Source organism: Malaya genurostris, chromosome 2 (assembly GCF_030247185.1).
Source record: "Malaya genurostris strain Urasoe2022 chromosome 2, Malgen_1.1, whole genome shotgun sequence".
Classification (NCBI taxonomy): Eukaryota; Metazoa; Arthropoda; class Insecta; order Diptera; family Culicidae; genus Malaya; species Malaya genurostris.
The window spans coordinates 81,811,885-81,830,271 of record NC_080571.1 but is presented as its reverse complement, the minus strand read 5'-3'; the positions used below and the strand labels follow the sequence as shown (position 1 = coordinate 81,830,271).

Sequence of the window (18,387 nt, the reverse complement as noted above, 5' to 3'; positions counted from 1 at the left end):
CGGGGCAACCCATTTTCTCTTTTTCTGATTTTACTTCGAAGACTAATGCCGTTTTCGTTTATTGATCAGAGTAGCCCGAAAGCTGACCCAGAGTCGCCCAAACAACGTTTGATATGTTTGTTTTAGCAACCTGAGGTCACTCTAGATCGGACTCCAATCGCGTAGTTTTGCTCTAAAAATTTTCTCGGGTTGCACCACGCATTCATGCGAGTTTGTTTATTTTTTTCTTTTTTTATGAGTTGTTGTTTGGGGCGCGTACCACGTGTTCTTTTTCCTCGGAGTCAGAGTCGCCCGCGTGTAGGTTCAAAAACGAAAACGGTATTGTTTTTAATAAGAACTATCGCAAATTACTGTATTCTGTTTTACCCCAAATCATCTTCTTCCATGAATTTACAGAAAAATAAGTTCTACTGATCGGTAGCTGGACCAATTTGGGTTAAGCAAGACAGTTCTATGTTTCGCATATAACCTCAAAAAAAAAGTTAACAGATAGTTTCTAAGATCGCGTGAATCGCGCTACACTGTTTTACCTCAATTTATCCACAAACATAATTTTATGTTGAATTTAGGTTTACAATTCAGAAGTAGATCCAATATGGCCTATCAATATTGGTTCATATTACCGAAGAATAAATTGGGGTAAAACGGTTTAACTAGATGCGTGCTGTCCTCTACTTTATGAAGCTTTCTTTGTAATATCACAGATAACAGATATACAGGCTCACATATGAACTGTGTGTAAAATTTGCTCAATCAGCGTGACGAACACTTGCAAATGTCACCACGATCGACACAAGGTGCCACCACGATTTGGGTGCCGCTTTCACATGAGCCACAATTTTGAGTGCAATTCACTTCACGTTGGATTGTTTTGCTGTTGGTTAAAATGGCAATTTTATTATAGTTTTATTCCGATCGAATTATCATGTGATTTATGCGCCATGGAAATAAATAACACTTAGGGAATTCGCGTGAAAAGTGATAAAATTATTATAGTGGAACGTTTTGAAAGATCGCAGCGTATAGTCGAGTAGCAAATTTGAAATTTACACAGGATTTGGAAAAATTTTGTTCGAGCCTGTATATCTGTTATCTGTGGTAATATTATTCGATTTAAATTAGCCGCAATCAGCCTCCTTTCGGCATGTGAAAGAAAGTTTAACCAGAAATACGATTTATCAAATAAATTGAGGTTAAACAGGCTAGTATTGTTATTACTATTGTATTTAATTGGATCACAGAAGTTTTGTGAGTACTTCGGTTTTATTTTATGTAGTTAAGCTTGAATACAAAAATACTAAATATATTTTGAATACAAAAAATACATGGGGTAAAATGAGCATGAACTAGTTTCGTGCGGTCCTTCTAAACACGTGGAATCGATTTTACTGACCAAAAAAGAGCTTGGTGGTCATCATGCCTCCAAAAAAAATCGTCGCGTTTTCGGTCCATTTTTCCCCACTGTGCATTCGATGAAATGAGCCCAATCTGCAGAATAGCTTTCAGTGAAATGGCTTTCAACGAAATGATGATTACCAAACGAAGTTTTGTGTTTGGTAATTCAAAATTCGAATTTTGTCAATGTTGGAGAGTTCCTGGATGAAATGAATGTTTATTACAAAATATATTTGAAAACTGGTTTATAGTTATAACATAATACATCATTTAAATGTTACATATTAGATACTCCTATTTATCTCACAAAAATCAAATGCGGTAACAGGAGAGTGGTTTGGCCGGGAAAGGCTGCAAATGTCTACTAAACATTCAGTTTAACTGTGGCTTCTAGCTTCCTATGACGATATTTTCATTAATCCTTACATGAACTCCCATTCTATAGGAATTCTGATTTCAATATATCCCTAATAAACTAACACTTTCTGTAGCATTTACCGTCCGGTCCATCTATGTGTGAAGTGTCTGATTACCCTTCCAAGAACCTTGAGTGTCGAACTAAACCACTGAAAGATTGTGAATTAACCAACACCCCAGCCCCCCGTAACGTGGATAACTGCAACATGTCTAAAATTCGAAATTTCTCTTTTCTAAATCGCACAAATTCGCATGTTTGCTGTGCACATCCTCGATTCTAGCTGCTGCGTCTGGTATCGACTACTGCCCAGGCAAAATTCTTGCTCCGGCAATACCGTCCCGAAAAATCCAAAGATGTCATTGAACAACAAGTGCCCCAGACGAAGAGTAACGATAGAAAAAGCTTCGTAAGTTTTTCCTGGTTCAAACGAATAGTTTTCCGAGTTAGTTTTTTATTTGTCTATGTTTGGAAGTTAGACAACAAACCCTTCCTTCTGTTTAACAAACCAAATCTCTATTTCCTCTGTAAAGGCTGCTCCTAAAGCGAATAACCTAAGATTGGAAAAGATCCCCCGTCTAGATCCGCATCAGTTTTCGTAGCCAACCACTAGAATGTGTTTCCGGAATGAATGATAACTAACTGCACTAAGGTAATCTCTAAAGATTGTGCCCTGGTAGAACAAAATGAAATGGTTTGTTTTATGTTCGTGATATTTGGTGTTTTTTTTTGCTGTACTCAGATGTTATTAATCCTATTAATAAGAATTTGAACTTCTAATGATTAATGCAGTCATCAAAGACTGTTGTTTTTCAGGAGTATCAAATAGATGCTTTGCTCGTACTGAAATTCTTCCACACTAATATTTGCTTCTAGATGAGGATAGAGGATCATTCCAAGTGTGATTTTATGTTGTGGTTTCAATTTCCATTTAATTCAACAAGCTTGAATTTTGCAGAACATTTTCGAGGATACCGGAACATACATATTTGAAGCTTAATCTGCTTCTTCTATTGAGAAAGTTAGTAATATTTGTAAACAATTTTGTCCTCCGTCCAAGCATTATCGCACGTAAATATGAATGATTTGCTTCTTACATGTTACTAGGTCATGTATGTGATAACCAACTGCATTTACGTATGGTTCCAATTGTTGAAATGAAACAAACACGCATTTTTAGGAAAACTAGTTTATTGCGCTTTTTATCCGAAACCAGTCAATAAAGTTGCCATCAACGAAGAGGAGTCTAAGTCGACAGATCACCAAACGAATATTAATTTTATCACCATATGAAAAAGAAAATTAATCACGAGTGACTGTTAGCAAATGGGTTGTTGGGCGTTTTCATATAAAAATCGTTTTATCTGCTCATCGCCAAATCGTTGAAACCGATTAGAAATCGAACAGTCCTAGACAAAATCAATCATATGATCAATACCAACTTGCCTCAGCATGCCCGATGAATGGATTTCTTATTACCTGAAAAAATATTCAATTTTATACGTTAAATCATTCCGCTCAGACAAAACAATGCGTATCTTTCATGCATTACAAAAGTTTCGTTCGATAGGTCCCATGAAGAATTGATCACGAGGGTGTCAACATAACACCAGAAATAATCATATAACAAGACTGTACCCAGTTCAAAATAAGTCTCAAAAAAAGCCTTAACGTTTTGAAAGAATTTTTTGATTTTAACTTTTGCAAAACCAATTAGTCATCATGTTTCACTTTCAACGGTGCCCAACGGGAAAACAGACAGGGAAAAGAATGACCAAAGAAATAGCAGGAATGAATATTTTCGAAAAACATTTTTAATTTATTGCGGAAATGCCGTATGCATATGGATATGGAATGAACTGCGTCAGGGACGGCAAGTTCCAAATATTTAAACTGAGCGTGTTCGGGTTTTCTGTTCAATTTAACTGGTTTCTCGTCATTTTCACATGCAGAGTTGTTCAACTGAAAGTAGACGAATGCTAAAAGTCCCGTCTACACTTTTTCACAGTTTTTCTTTTTGTTGTTACATTTATCAGTCTTTTTTCGAATTTATTTTTTCTCAATGGATATTACACTGGAAGACGGGGATATGTACCGCATACAAAAAAAACACGGAACTTCAGAAATCTGCGTGAAAAAAAGCGTAACTTCTAAAATTCGCGTGAAAAACACGTTACTTCGAAAATCCGTGTAACACAACAACGTATCTTCGGAAATCAGCATAGAAAAAAGTGGCGTAACTTCGAAAATCCACGTAAAAAAACCGCGTAACTTCAGAAAAAAACAAACAACTGCATAACTTCGGATATTCGCGTAACCTCAGAAACCCGCGTTAAAAAAACTTCGTCTTTTCGGGAATCCGCGTAAAAAAGGCATAACTTTGGGAATCTTCATAAAAAATCACATAACTTCGGAAATCCGCGTAAAAAAACTGCGCGTCTTCAAAAATCTGCGTAAAAAACGACGTAATTTCGGAAATCCCCGTCAAAAAATCGCGAAGTACGGATATTAACGTGGAAAAAAAAGGTAAGCGTAGCGTAAAAAAAGGCGTCACTTCGGAAGTCCACTTAAAAAAATCGCGTAACATCAGAACTTCGCGTCAACAAAACCGCGTAACTTCATAAATCAGCGCCGAAAAACACTGCGTAACTTCGGAAATCCACTAAAAAATCGTGTAACTTAAGAAAACTACGTCAAAAAAACTGCGTATCTTCGGAAATCCGCGTAAAAAAAGACGTAACTTCAAAAATCCACGTGAAAAACCGCGTAACTTCATAAATCAGCGCCAAAAAAACAGCGTATCTTCGGAAATCCACGTATAAAAGGCATAACTTTGGGAATCTGCGTAAATAACGACGCAATTTCGGAAATCCGCGTCTAAAAATCGCGTAAATAAACACCAAAACTACTACGTAACTTCGGAAATCCACCTAAAACAATCGTGTGGCTTAAGAAATTCACGTCAAAATAACTGCGAGTCTTCGAAAATCCGCGTAACAAAGACGTAACTTCGGGTATTCACTAAAAAACCAACGTAATTTAAGAAATCCGCATAAAAACACGTACTTTGGAAATCAGCTTAAAAATATAGCGTAACTTCGAAAAGCCACGTAACTACTGAAAACCTCGTAACTTCGTGTAAAAGAAACGCTTTACTTTCGAAATATACGTAGAAAAAAATGGCGTAACTTCGAAAATTCACGTACTTCGAAAATTTGCTTAAAAAACGCGTAACTTCAGAAAGCCGCGTAAAAAAACTGCGTAACTTCGGGAATCTGCGTAGTAAAGGGCGTAATTTCGGTAATCCGCGGCAAAAAATCGCGTAAGCTCGCAAATCCACGTAAAAAACCGCGTAACTTCATAAATCAGCGCCAAAAAAAACTCCGTAACTTCGTAATCCACGTAAAAAAGACATAACTTTGGGAATCTTCATAAAAAATCACGTAACTTCGGAAATCCGCGTAAAAACAATGCGCATCTTCAAAAATCTGCGTAAAAAACGACGTAATTACGGGAATCCGCGTCAAAAAACACGTACCTTCGAAAATCCACGTAAAAAACCGCGTAACTTCATAAATCAGCGCCAAAAAAAACTCCGTAACTTCGTAATCCACGTAAAAAAGACATAACGTTGGGAATCTTCATAAAAAATCACGTAACTTCGGAAATCCGCATAAAAACACTGCGCATCTTCAAAAATCTGCGTAGAAAAACGACGTAATTTCGGTAATCCGCGTAAAAAAAAACGCGTAACTTCGAAAATCTACGTAAAAAAAACGCGTAACTTCATAAATCAGCGCCAAAAAAACTGCGTAACTTAGGAAATCTACCTAAAACAATCGTGTGACTTAAGAAATTCACGTCAAAAAAACTACGAGTCTTCGAAAATCCGCGTAACAAAGACGTAACTTCGGGTATTCACTAAAAAACCAACGTAATTTCTGAAATCCACTTAAAAACACGTACTTTGGAAATCAGCTTGAAAATATGGCGTAACTTCAAAAAGCCACGTAACTACTGAAAACCTCGTAACTTCGTGTAAAAGAAACGCTTTACTTTGGAAATCTACGTAGAAAAAATGGCGTAACTTCGAAAATTCACGTACTTCGAAAATTCGCTCAAAAAACGCGTAACTTCAGAAAGCCGCGTAAAAAAACTGCGTAACTTCGAGAATCTGCGTAGTAGAGGGCGTAATTTCGGTAATCCGCGGCAAAAAATTCGCGTAAGCTCGGATATTAGGGTAAATAAACGCAAAATCATTGTAGAAAAAAGACGTAACTTCGAAAATTCGCGTAAATTCGAAAATTCGTGTAATTTCGGAAATCAGCATAGAAAAAAAATGTGCCTAACTTCGGGAATCCGCGTAGAAAAAAGTGGTGTAACTTCGAAAATCCACGTAACATCGAAAAACTTCGTAACTTCGGAAATCTACGTAGAAAAAAATGGTGTAACTTCGGAAAACCTAGATTCGAAGATTTGCTTAAAAAACGCGTAACTTCAGAAATCCGTGTCAAACAACTACGTATCTTCGGAATTCCACCTAAAAAAGACATAACATCAGTAATCCACGGCAAAAAAACGTTAAATATGCATAGAAAAAGGTGTAACTTCGAAAATCCTCGTCAAAAATCGCGTAACATCAGAACCCCACATCAAAACAACTGCGCATCTTCGGAAACCCGCGTAAAAAAAAGACGTAACTTCAGAAATCCGTGTAAAAAAATGAGTGATTTCGGAAATCCGCCTAAAAAACGCGTAACTTCGAAAAATCCGCGTATTTCCGGAAATCTGCGTAAAAAAACCGCTTAACTTCGAAAATCATTAACTTTTCGTTCGAGTGTTTGAACAGAATCATTTTACAAGGATAAATTTTTTAATATTACGATTTAATTCTGTTATAAGTATAAGTTATAAGTACTTATAACAGAATTAAATGGTAATATTAAAAAATTTATCCTTGTTCGAGGAGAGGAGAGGAGCCATCGATAATAATTCGAAGCTACGTTTCGGTTCGACACCGAAGTCATTCGCGAAAGGTTTAATTATATTCTCATCATTTCAACCGAATAAATTCGCAACTGAGTAATCATCCTCGCGATATTTTCGATGCACGTATGGCTGGTCAATATGAAAAACAATATTTTTTGGCTGCTAACGAATCGCTGATCTTGTTGATTAGTACATCAGTAGCAGTTTAAATAAGTTAACTTCGAACATTTTCAATGAGCGTAGGGTGGCACAATATGGAAATTTTTTTTTATGAAAATCGTTTCATTTTTTTTTAAGCGGATTCTCGAAGTTACGACGTTTTTGTTTGTGCGGATTACGTTTTTTCGCGGATTACTGAAGTTATGCGTTTTTTCTACGCTGATATCCGAACATAAGCATTTTTACGCAGATTTCTGAAATTACACGGGTTTCCAATGCTACGCGTATTTTAGGCAGTCTTCCGAAATTACACAGTTTTTTAGACACGGATTTCTGAAGATTGTAGTTCTTTGACGCGGATTTCTGACGTCACGCGTTTTTTAAGTGAACTAGGTTTTCCTAAATTATGTGAATTTTCGAGGTTACGCGAATTTCCGAAGTTACGCATTTTTTTTGAGGCGGATTTCTTAAGTTACACGATTTTTTACGAGGATTTCCAAAGTTACGCGTTTTTTTACGCGAATCGCCGAAGTTACGAAGTTATCCGACGTTACGTGGATTTCCGAAGTTACGCCATTTATTTTTTATGTGAATTTCCGAAGTTACGCTGTTGTTTCGTTCGTTTTCGAAGCTACGCGTTTTAACGCGGATTTCCGGAGATATGCAGATTTTTTGGCGAGGATTTCTGAAATTTCGTGATTTTTTTTACGCCGAAGTTACGTAAATTTTTTTTGACGGGAATTTCTGAAGTTACACGTTTTTTACGAGAATTTCCAAAATAACGCGTTTTTATACGCAAATCTTCGAAGTTATCCGAAGTAACGCCATTTTTTTCTACGCGGATTTCCAAAGTTAAGTGGTTTTTCTCGCGGATTACTGAAGTTACGCGTTAGTTAGTTTTTTAGGCGAGCTTCAAAAAAAATTTCATATCATTATTATTGTTACTAATTTGCATTTGAATGTTTGCTACAAAAACTTTACGATGATAATATTTTTATCATCAATGAGCTCAGTTATATGATTTGTGCTATTTATTCACTAATCAGACAGAACATTGTATATAGTAAAAACGTAGCATGTTTTCGTACTGAACCACCCTAAGCTAACTGAAAATGTCAAAATTTATCAAAATCCAAGCGTTGTTGATTCATTAATCAACAAAATATTAAATTGCAAGAGCCAAAAATTAAGCATTTTGCTCATTCCCACCACTGAATATTTTCAGAAAGCTTCAGTTATTGTTCATTGACGAGTATTCTGTACAGAGTTGAGTTATAACAGTTATGAAAATTCATTTCCCAAACACCTTCTGTTCGAGAATCATTTCAGATGTATTCAAGGTGCGATCTTATTTTTTGCTCAAATATCATTGAAAAGAATGTTCGCTAGTGAACTTTTCACAACTGATTTTTTACCAGGTGAAATCAGTTTCAGTGACAATCGCGTTCGTGAAAAAATCAGTAGTGAACTTTTCTTCAGTGAGTGTTCTGATTCTGATATTTGCTGCGTCCCAAGTCGTCACTCCAGCTATCTCATTCTAACTTCTGTTTGTTATTTACCCTGTACTTGTCGATTGGTTCGGAAAAATGGATTGAGGTCCTTGCCGCATATATCAATCATTTCAATAAGGTACCACTGTAACGCCTTCTGGCAAAAGCGTTTCACGAAATCTTTGAATTGTGTAAATAAAAGTCGTTTATATTTCTTCAGACACTTTTGCTTAGAAACATTCAGTCCATCGCTTTGACAGTGATGAAAAACGTAGTCTCCATAACAACAAATTGCTTGACAGATCATTAGTTTCTGGGCGTATTTATCAACGAAATAAATCTTTCACTGCTAAAATAAGTGTGCTTCCAAAAGGAATCTACAAAAAATCCGAATTCGACCACTAGGGCTGGATATGTTCACGAAATTATACAATACACAACATGATTATCACCATAATTTCTGCACAAACAAAATGATGCATGTGAGTTTCATATTCAACGTGGTATTCTAATCTACCATACATACGTAACGGTGCACTGCAAGCTACTGGCATAAGCATAAGTACTAAATTCCCACAATACACTTCGTTACATAGATCAAATAACTTCACCAATTATAGATTTAGGTTATGACATCAACGCAACGCTCGACGCACTCATCACAGATTTGGGTTTTTGTTCATGTGTTTAATTCTGCGTTGTGTTACATAATGTTTTCACTCATGTAAAATATGGTACAACGGTATTTGGAACCCATCGGATAGGAAGCCTGTTATCTGTTGGTGCCTTGTAATCATATCGTCCCGGTCAATCGGAAAATTCGTCCTGTCCAGCTCCAGTTTATAACTGTTCTCTTTTCTGTTCCTTTCATCTTTCTCTCATTTTTCGGCAAATGGAACAGATGGAGAAAATCTTCAGTTTTGCCTGGAAAGGAAAACGCGGCATCGAAAGTAAGGAAGGAGAGGAACCCGACGAACATGTAGGTTTTCGGTGTGATATTTGACGTTTGAAAGCGGCATAACTATTTCGTTTTTTTTTTCAGGATGATTACGTCGATGACGAACAGGGTCTGCAAAGGAAGCACAAAGTGGATACCACGCTGCAGATTCACTTTTTCGGAAAGAAAGGCAACCAAGATCTGCAGTACGATGGTTTCTACAATTTTATGAAAAACTTGCAGACCGAGGTACTGGAACTGGAGTTCTGCGAGTTTTCCAAAGGTCATGAACGCATTTCGGAGGTTGATTTCGCGAAAATTTTACTAAGATATACTTATTTGGTATTTCAATTTTTAGTATATGACAAAATTTAAAATCACTGATTATGCTTTTTTTCTGATTTGAAGGACACTGACGAGTACGACAACTACCTGGATCGCCTGCTCGACAGAGAAGCCAAGGAGAAGGGAGTTTCCTTTGACGAATTTCGCCAGTTTTGTCAATTTCTTAACAACCTCGATGACTTTTCGATTGCCATGCGCATGTACACTCTTGCCGATCAGCCGATTTCGAAAGGTAAGCTTTCCTATCTTATCTAGTCAACCAAGTTATGATGACCGGTTTTACGATTTCAGACGAATTCGGTCGGGCCGTCAAAATCTGCACCGGATCGGAACTGAACTCGCATCTGATCGACACCGTGTTCGCCATCTTCGACGAGGACGGCGATGGGTTGCTCTCGTACAAGGAGTTCATAGCCATCATGAAGGACCGGCTACACCGAGGATTCAAAGTAAGTCACTACCAGCACGTGGTCGAGGACTACCTGGAGGATATCGACAAGGGCACGGCGTATGCTCACAAGTTTCGTCAATTGCTGAAAATGCGTTCCCGTGCCTGTCGCCGGTTGAGACGGTATTTGATTTATTTCTATAATCATCCGGATCACGGGTACAATCCGGAGGGGGACTATCGATAGTGCGGGTGGGATCGACATCCGTGTTTGAGTTAAACCTAGGTTATCTAGATTAATTGCGTTGGTCGTGAGGAGGCGAAGTTGGATTTTTTTTTCAATTCGGAATATTATTTCCAGTATTATTCTTTTATGAGATTTGGCATATTAAACTTTCCAATGACTTTATTTGTATAACCAGACCATTGTGATCTCACAACTGACATACGAACAGCCTAACAAAGTTAATCTTCGAATCTGTCAGACAAGATGTAACATTCCTGCTTTGATTGGTCGACTTACAACTGAAGGAATGTGCTTCGAAGAACAGTATTTTTAAAACTACTTTATTTCAAAAGTGATGCGCGATATTAGAAATGTATTTTGAAAAAAATGCAATTGCGTTAGACAGAAAAGAATAAGCATTTCTATGAAATTAGTAGTGTAGCATTGTTATCCACCAGGGATTATCGTACTGATGGTAAACTTGAATGTAAAATATATCCAGCATCATTCAACCGGTCTCGTTTTACCAGAGAAAAACGCACTTAAATCAATTAAACAGCAGTTGAAGCTTGTTCGCCGATTTGATTTGTACGGCGGCGCACACCGAAAAGTGGTAATTGTTTACTCAAATATGGGAGGAATAAAACAATTGGTATACGGAAATCGATTAATCGATCCTAAAGAACTATTGAATATTATCTTCCATTGAAATTGACGAATCTACAACAGAATGATCTATGAATTTTTTTTATACTATTGTTTTTTGTCTCGATAGCCTTATTCACTGTTAACGTGCAGAGACGCTTTGAATGTGCATGTACTTTGCCATGCTGCAACCTTGCACATACTAAACGTTTTTCGATTAATACGTTGTTCAACTGATTCCTGATTCCTTGAATTTCCTGGCATTGCTCAGAATTGTTTGCGTGTCTGATTCTTAAAATCTATCCAGCTGATCCGGAAGTCTTTCGTTCGTAGCTTAAAAGGACACAGTTTTTCGCTTTTTAACCCGTCGTTCGTTCATTTTGTGTGGAACCTTTTTACCAACCCTTTGAATTTTCCCATCGCTCATAGGCGATCAGGAATGCCTTGTCTGGGGACATTCAACTGCTTCGTCAACATTTGTTGTTTAGAATTTTTTATATATAGAGGTTATGCAGTCATTGTGAAAATCGTCTTTTGAACCAATGTCTGGAGGTTTGTTGAATTGAGCAATGTGTATGTATATGCCATTTACTCTTCGAATTTCTTCACTCACCATGTAGTGGTTTAAAGTCTAATATTATTCAAATTGGTTCAGCCATCTCCGAGACAATCTAGAAAAAGTGATGTGATGTGAAGTGGCGCCAAGATCAGTTCAAGGACAAGTAAGTGGATACGGGTAGACTTACAGTAGCCCCGATATGGTTTGTTTGAGAAGGGCGCGTCACACTCATTTCAAACCTTCAGAAGGAAACAAGTTTCCTTTAAGTGACTTGGGCTGGCTATCCACAATGCCTCGTCCAGTGATCAATTCGTCCGATGCCCTGACGCTCCCTTCCATTTCGTCCCCATAATAAATGTTTTATATTATTATAATACAATGTAACACATGGATCAATAAGTCCCGAGACTAACAATGGAAACAACATTTTTTTTTGCAAAATTTTTTTATTCACCTTTTGGGGTGATACAATTGTTCCAACGTTTTTTTTTTCGATAACTGCTTTCTGAATCATCGACTCGTTGCTGTTTTTGTTCCATCGAAAGCGGCACCCACTTGGAAAAAACCTTTTTCATGCTCAATTTTTCATGAAGGATAATAAATACACTTCCATATGATATCTGTGTCATCTCAGCAATCTCACGAAGCTTCACTTTACGATCTTTCATTATAATTTTTGTCACTTCACTCACATTTTCCGGTGTAACGGCTTCCACAGGTCTACCCGAGCGTTCCGCGTCATTTGTGTCGGTACGACCACGTTTAAACTAGGCGAACCACCGACAAACCGTTGCTTTCGATGGACAAGAGTCCGGATAACATTTTTCAATCCATTGTTTCGCTTGCACGGTGTTTTTACCCATTAAAAAACAATGTTTTATCAAAACACGAAACTCAGTTTTTTCCATTTTTTAAACAAACTACAAGGTTTGGACTAGGAGGATGGGGAAAATTAACGACACAAAAACACAAAAAAGCAGAAGTAAATTCTGCACCCCTAAGGGATGCTGAACAATCTGCTGGGGATCACATTTAGTGGAAGCAGAAGTAAATTCTGTACCTCTACGAGGTCCCGAACTGTCTGCCGTAAAACCTATTTAGGTTTGTTACTATGTGATTCCTTCTGATGAACGATGCACAGTTAATAGAACCTCCAACCCCCAAGAGGATTTAGAGATTTCACAAAAGCGACGGTTCACAGTATGTACGAGCAGAAGTAAATTCGGTACCCCATGAAGGATGCCAAACAATCTGCTAAACCCTATTTAAAGTTAATACAGAAAGGATTCGTTCACTCCAGAAAGAACGATGAACCCTTCTGACTATAGCTCCTTATCACATTGGGTGAGAAACGAGAGAACATCCTTTTGCTGGCATGTTTGGATGCAGCCCAAGAACGAATCTTGTGCTTTATCCAACTAGTTGAAAGTGGTAAAGCTGGTTCAGGACCAACGAAATCATTCGTTGCACCAGCACTAGCCAACTCATCAGCTCATTCATTTCCAGTAATACCAGAATGGCCGGGTACCCATAAGAAGTAAACAGCATTTGAGATGCTAGGGTCTTCAATTTGAGTTCGACATGCGATCACTAGATTTGACCGTGAATCATTCGAACTGAGTGCTTTTAAAGCTGCCTGACTGTGGGAACAAAAAAAAATTTGTTTACCACAGATCCTTTGCTGAAGTACCGATTGTATTCCACACAGGATCACGTAGATTTCTGCTTCGAACACAGTACAGTATCTACCAAGGGAATAAAACTGCTCTAGCCTCATTTCACGACAGTAGACACCAGAACCAGCACGACCATTCAACAGAGAACCGTCCGTATAACAAACTATGTGTTCATCAAGTTGTCGTTCCAGACAACCAGACAACCATTCCTCACGAAGAGGATAGCTCACATTGAATGTTTTGAAAGGAAAACTGCATGTGAGAGTTAGGTCACTAGGAGCGAGTAAATACTCATCCCACGTAACCATTTGAGACCACAAGCGAGTGTGGCTGGTAGCATAATCTAATGGGTTACTGTTCAAAAGCCCTGTACCCTTAAGACGGTATGCACAAGATAATGCTTCTTGTTTTAGGAACACGTGTAGTGGTTTAATGCACAGTAGCGCCTCTAGAGCAACCGTAGGAGTTGTCGTGAATGCTCCTGTCATCGCCATTAGGACCATCCTTTGGAGATGATTTAGCTTTGACTGAACTGTCGCGACTTCTCCTTTCTGCCACCATACAAGACATCCATATGCTAAAATTGGTCTAACAATAGTTGTGTTGATCCAATCAATGTATCTGGGTTTGAGTCCCCATGATTTTCCAAAAGCTCGTCTGCATTGGCCGAAAGCCATGCAAGCTCTTTCAATCCTGAAGTCAATGTGAGCAGACCAATTCTGTTTTAAATCAAGAATAACCCCGACGTATTTAGCTTGATCAACCACAGTGACCTCTGAAAACCGAAGGACTATAACGGACGAGCTCCTGTGATTATCCTACGATAAATGAAAAGCACCATTGATGTTTTGCCCGAATTTACAGATAATCCAACCTGACAACACCATTTCTCAACAGATCGCAGGGTTTGCTGCATTAAATCGAAGAGAGTGTTAATGCTTATACCGGTCATCAATATATGATAATCGTCGGCAGAACCATAAGTCGGAAATTCATGGTTATTAAGTTAATTTATCTGAATCCGAATTTCCTGTCCCAAAATTATAGGGTGAAGTTTCGTTGTCAAATTTTGATAGTCGTCACTTTGGCTATACCACTACACAGTTCTTGGTTCCGGATGTACCGTAAATAATGATAAAAAAATCCCAAAAAAACATACTTTATTTCCTAAATTTGGCTAAAACAGTTTTGATGTTATGGTTCTCACTGCCCAAACAAACTTTCTTGTTTTTATTTCGGAATCACTGAAAAGTATTTTGAAAATGTTGTGATGTAAAACGAGGTGGATTCACAACAAACAAATATATTTTATTTAAAACAACTAAAATAATTTATACATTTATACATGATCGGAAACAAAGTGTCGTAACGATGACAGCTGTGCGTGTTTCCTGCACGGTAACGTCAATGGGCTTTTGACAGTCATCAAAAGTTGTGAGCTACCGGCTGGACAGTGTTGCAGTTAGTGTGGTCCTCCCAACATCTCCCTTTTTAATAGAGACGATAAGGATCAAACCTCACGGGTACTCTTCTAGTCCGGGAAGAGTGGCGTGAGATTACCGCTTCTTGTTGACTGTTTGCTCTCGTTGTGCGTGTATGGGAACGTTGTACAATCACCCGTATTCTGGGGAATTGAGTTTTCTGTATCCGTTGTTTGAGTTTCCAGAATAATCTCTTGAGACTCTTGAGACGCCTGCTCAAGTGGTGCTGGACGAACTCCCCAGGTATCTAAAAGAATATTCAGGGGAATATCGGTTGACTGCTGCTTGTCTGAAGTTTCAGATCCATAGCGCCTTCGTAGTTGGTTGCAGTGAGACCTGATAAGGTTCTGCTCTGATGATAACCACACGTTGTATGTTAGATTACCCGACCAACTCGTTCTAGCACCTGTCCGGGCTCCCAAGTCCAAGTATTGTTGCGATGAACTTTGGCCCAAACCGATTCACCAATCAAATATTTCCGACTTTTGGTCCCATGCTATCGGTTGAACTGTTCTTCCTGCTTGGAGTCTGCTGATTTGTAATACGCTGTAGGAGGCTTCAACAGTTCCAAGGATGTTCGCAATCGTCTGCCCAGCAACAATTCTGCTGGTGTCTTACCTTCCGGTGCACTACGGCTTGGTGTGGAGCGATAACACAGAAGGAAAGTATCAATTGCTTCCCGAAGGCTCTCTCCCCCCGTCATAATTTTTCTGAGTGTCCGTTTGAATGTGTCCACAAAACGTTCAGCAAGTCCGTTTGATTGTGGATGATACGGTGGTGTTTTCAAATGAAGAATGCCGTTGTTGGTGCAATAGCTTTCGAAGTTCTCACTGGTAAACTGCGTGCCATTGTCTGTAATTAACGTTTTCGGCATGCCATGCCTCGGAAAAATTTCTCTAAACATGTTTAACGTTGCGGCCGTTGTGATTCGTTTAGTAGGAATAACTTCCGGCCATCTGCTGTACGCGTCCACAACAATCAGGTAATATATTCCATCTACTGGTCCGGCGAAATCGCATTGCACTCGCTACCATGGTTGCTGTGGAAGAGGCCAACTTTCTAGCTTGGTCTTGCTGTTGGTTTTCGCTGCTTCAGCACACTTATTCCAGGAACGAACAACTTGAGCTATCTCTACATTGATACCAGGTCAGTACACGTAATTACGAGCTTACGACCTCATTCGTTCCACACCTGGATGTCCTTTATGCAACTGATGAAGTACTCGATTTCTAAATTTGGTTGGGATGACTATCCGTTCTCCGTACATCAAACAGCTTGAAAATACTGAAAGACTATCTCGGCGCTGTTGAAACTGATGCAACTGTAGATCGCTGAGATCGGATCCATTAATAGGCCATCTGGATTGCACGTAACTAATAACTCTCTTAAGAAGTGAGTCTGCTTGCGTTTCATCTTGGATCATCTTGAATGTGACTGGTAAAACTTCTAAAGATTGTTTAAAACTGTGCTTGACTGATTCTTCCAACTCGATCGATGCGATGACATACTCTTCATTGGCCGAATGTGATTGTTGATCAGCCGCGAAAGAACGTCTTCGTACCCAAAGCTTTCTGTTCTGACGTACTGAATGGTTAAGTAATATAATAGTAACGTCAGTGCCCACCGCTGCAGTCTATTTGCAGTGTACACAGGAATACCTTTTTTGCTTCCGAAAATCGATAACAACGGTTTGTGATCTGTTTCGAGTATGAAACTACGACCAAATATCATGCGATGAAAACGCCTTACGGCGAAGATGAGAGCGAGTCCCTCCTTTTCTAACTGACTATAGTTGGTTTCAGCTGTAGTGAGACTGCGTGAAGCATATGAAATTGCTTTAATTGTTCCATCCGGAAATTTATGAGCTATGCGTGCACCGATTCCTTGCTGGGATGCATCCGCTGACACCACAATATCGAGCTTTGGATTGTAGTGTGTCAACGCGAGCGGCGACTGAAGAATTCTAAGAAATCTGTAAAATGAACGCTGACATGCTTCTGACCAGATCCAATTTGAACCCGTCCTGAGTAGTTCATCCATCGGGAACCGAAGGTTGCGCATTTCAGGAATGTACTTTGCATAGTAATTGACAGCACCCAGGTACGAACGCAACGATGGAACATCATGCGGCGGTGGCATGCTTGCTACGGCTGCTGATTTGTATGGATCTGGCTTTATTCCATCGCCATCAAGTATCTGTCCGAGGTACTTGATTTGTGACATTTGAAAACTGCATTTCTCAATCCTCACTGTGAAACCATACTCTAAGAGTCGACGCAGAGTTTGATATAAATTGTGGTCATGCTCTTCTTGTGTACGGCCACCGACTAAAATGTCGTCTAGATAACCACATGTTCCGTTGAGATCGCTGACCATTGTGTCCACCAACTGGTGAAACACTCCCGGAGCTGACTTGATGCCCGGAGTTAGACGGGTGTAACGAAACAATCCCTTATGTGTGTTGATGGTGAGAAGGTACTCGTCGCGTGTATCAATCTCTACTTTAAGGTAAGCATCTCACAAGTCGATGTGACTAAACAGTTTACACCCCGCCATATTCGCAAATATGTCCTCAGGCAATGGTAGCGGGTACTGGTTGGACTCTAAATTACTGTTTAGTCCTGTAGAGAAATCAGCACAATTGCGCACGGCTCCGTTTGGTTTCCGTACTACCACAATTGGTGCTGCCCAGTCTGAATGGTCAACTGGAACAAGAATACCAAGATCCTGAAGCCGCTGAAATTCATTTTCCACAGCGCTTTGCATACTGTACGCCACGGGTCGTTTGGGGCGAAATATAGGCTTAGGATCTCCTTTCAAAGTGAGCTGAACTTTCGTCTTAGTACACAGTCCCATTTTACCGTGAAAACTGTTGGGAACTGTGCCTGTAACACTTCAACATTGTGCATTTGTGAACCGGCGACTTTGTGACAAATTGAACTAAAAGGAACGTCCCATAGTCCGAACAATTCTATCCAATCTGCGCCTAAAATGTTCAAATCAAAATTAGATGATACAACACGACACAGACCTTTTTTAGAAATGCCGCCGATTTCTGCGTCGCACCAGAATTCAAGCGCTAGATCAAGTGGTTGTCCTGACGCTGTTCTAGCACTGCATGTTGGTCTGACTCCTGGAGGCTGCCCAATGTGTTTCCAAAGCTGGTAAAATATAATTGTAATATCTGACGCTGAATCTATTTGCAACTGGACTGGAACCTTGTTGATTTGGATCTCAGCAAACTTCCTCCTTTGACCTACGTTCTTGACTGATACCCCCTTGACGTCTTTGCTCGCAGTAAATATCTTTTTATCTGAAGAACACTTTTTCGAAAATTTCTCGATGAATTGTTCGAAAGTGAAATCTTTTGATTTCTTCGGGAGAATGAAGCTGGTGAAGCGCTCATGTGCTGCTGGGTTTAATTTCCTCATTAGCAGCCGGACTTTCGCAGCATTATCCAAGCGTCCCGCATCTTTGTCGAACAGATCTGCATACCTTGAATACCAAGTGTCGAACGTGCATCTTTGATCTAGAGTAGACAAGCTCGACGATGTTGCTGGCAAGCGAATCTAACGTGATTTCATCTCTTGACAGGCCCTGTATGGTTAACTGGGTGGCTGACATCTGCGATGTGAGTTTTGCCATAAGCTGTTGTTGTTGGTCCAGGAGCTGGAGCAATAAC

General features: G+C 39.2%; 1 protein-coding gene across 4 annotated transcripts in view; it reads left to right on the top strand.

The window, feature by feature from the left end:
* The window catches only part of LOC131430940 (calcium uptake protein 3, mitochondrial), a 229,629-nt gene that overhangs the window by 193,600 nt on the left and 17,642 nt on the right, over window positions 1-18,387 (top strand). For 2 of the 4 annotated variants that reach the window (XM_058596239.1, XM_058596238.1), the window contains 5 exons: window positions 2,094-2,219; window positions 9,350-9,427; window positions 9,491-9,727; window positions 9,794-9,962; window positions 10,022-10,179. In XM_058596239.1, coding sequence (XP_058452222.1) covers window positions 2,094-2,219; window positions 9,350-9,427; window positions 9,491-9,727; window positions 9,794-9,962; window positions 10,022-10,179 — 768 coding nt within the window. The remainder of the gene's footprint in view (window positions 1-2,093; window positions 2,220-9,349; window positions 9,428-9,490; window positions 9,728-9,793; window positions 9,963-10,021; window positions 10,180-18,387) is intronic. The other 2 variants (XM_058596241.1, XM_058596240.1) reach the window with 1 other exon arrangement.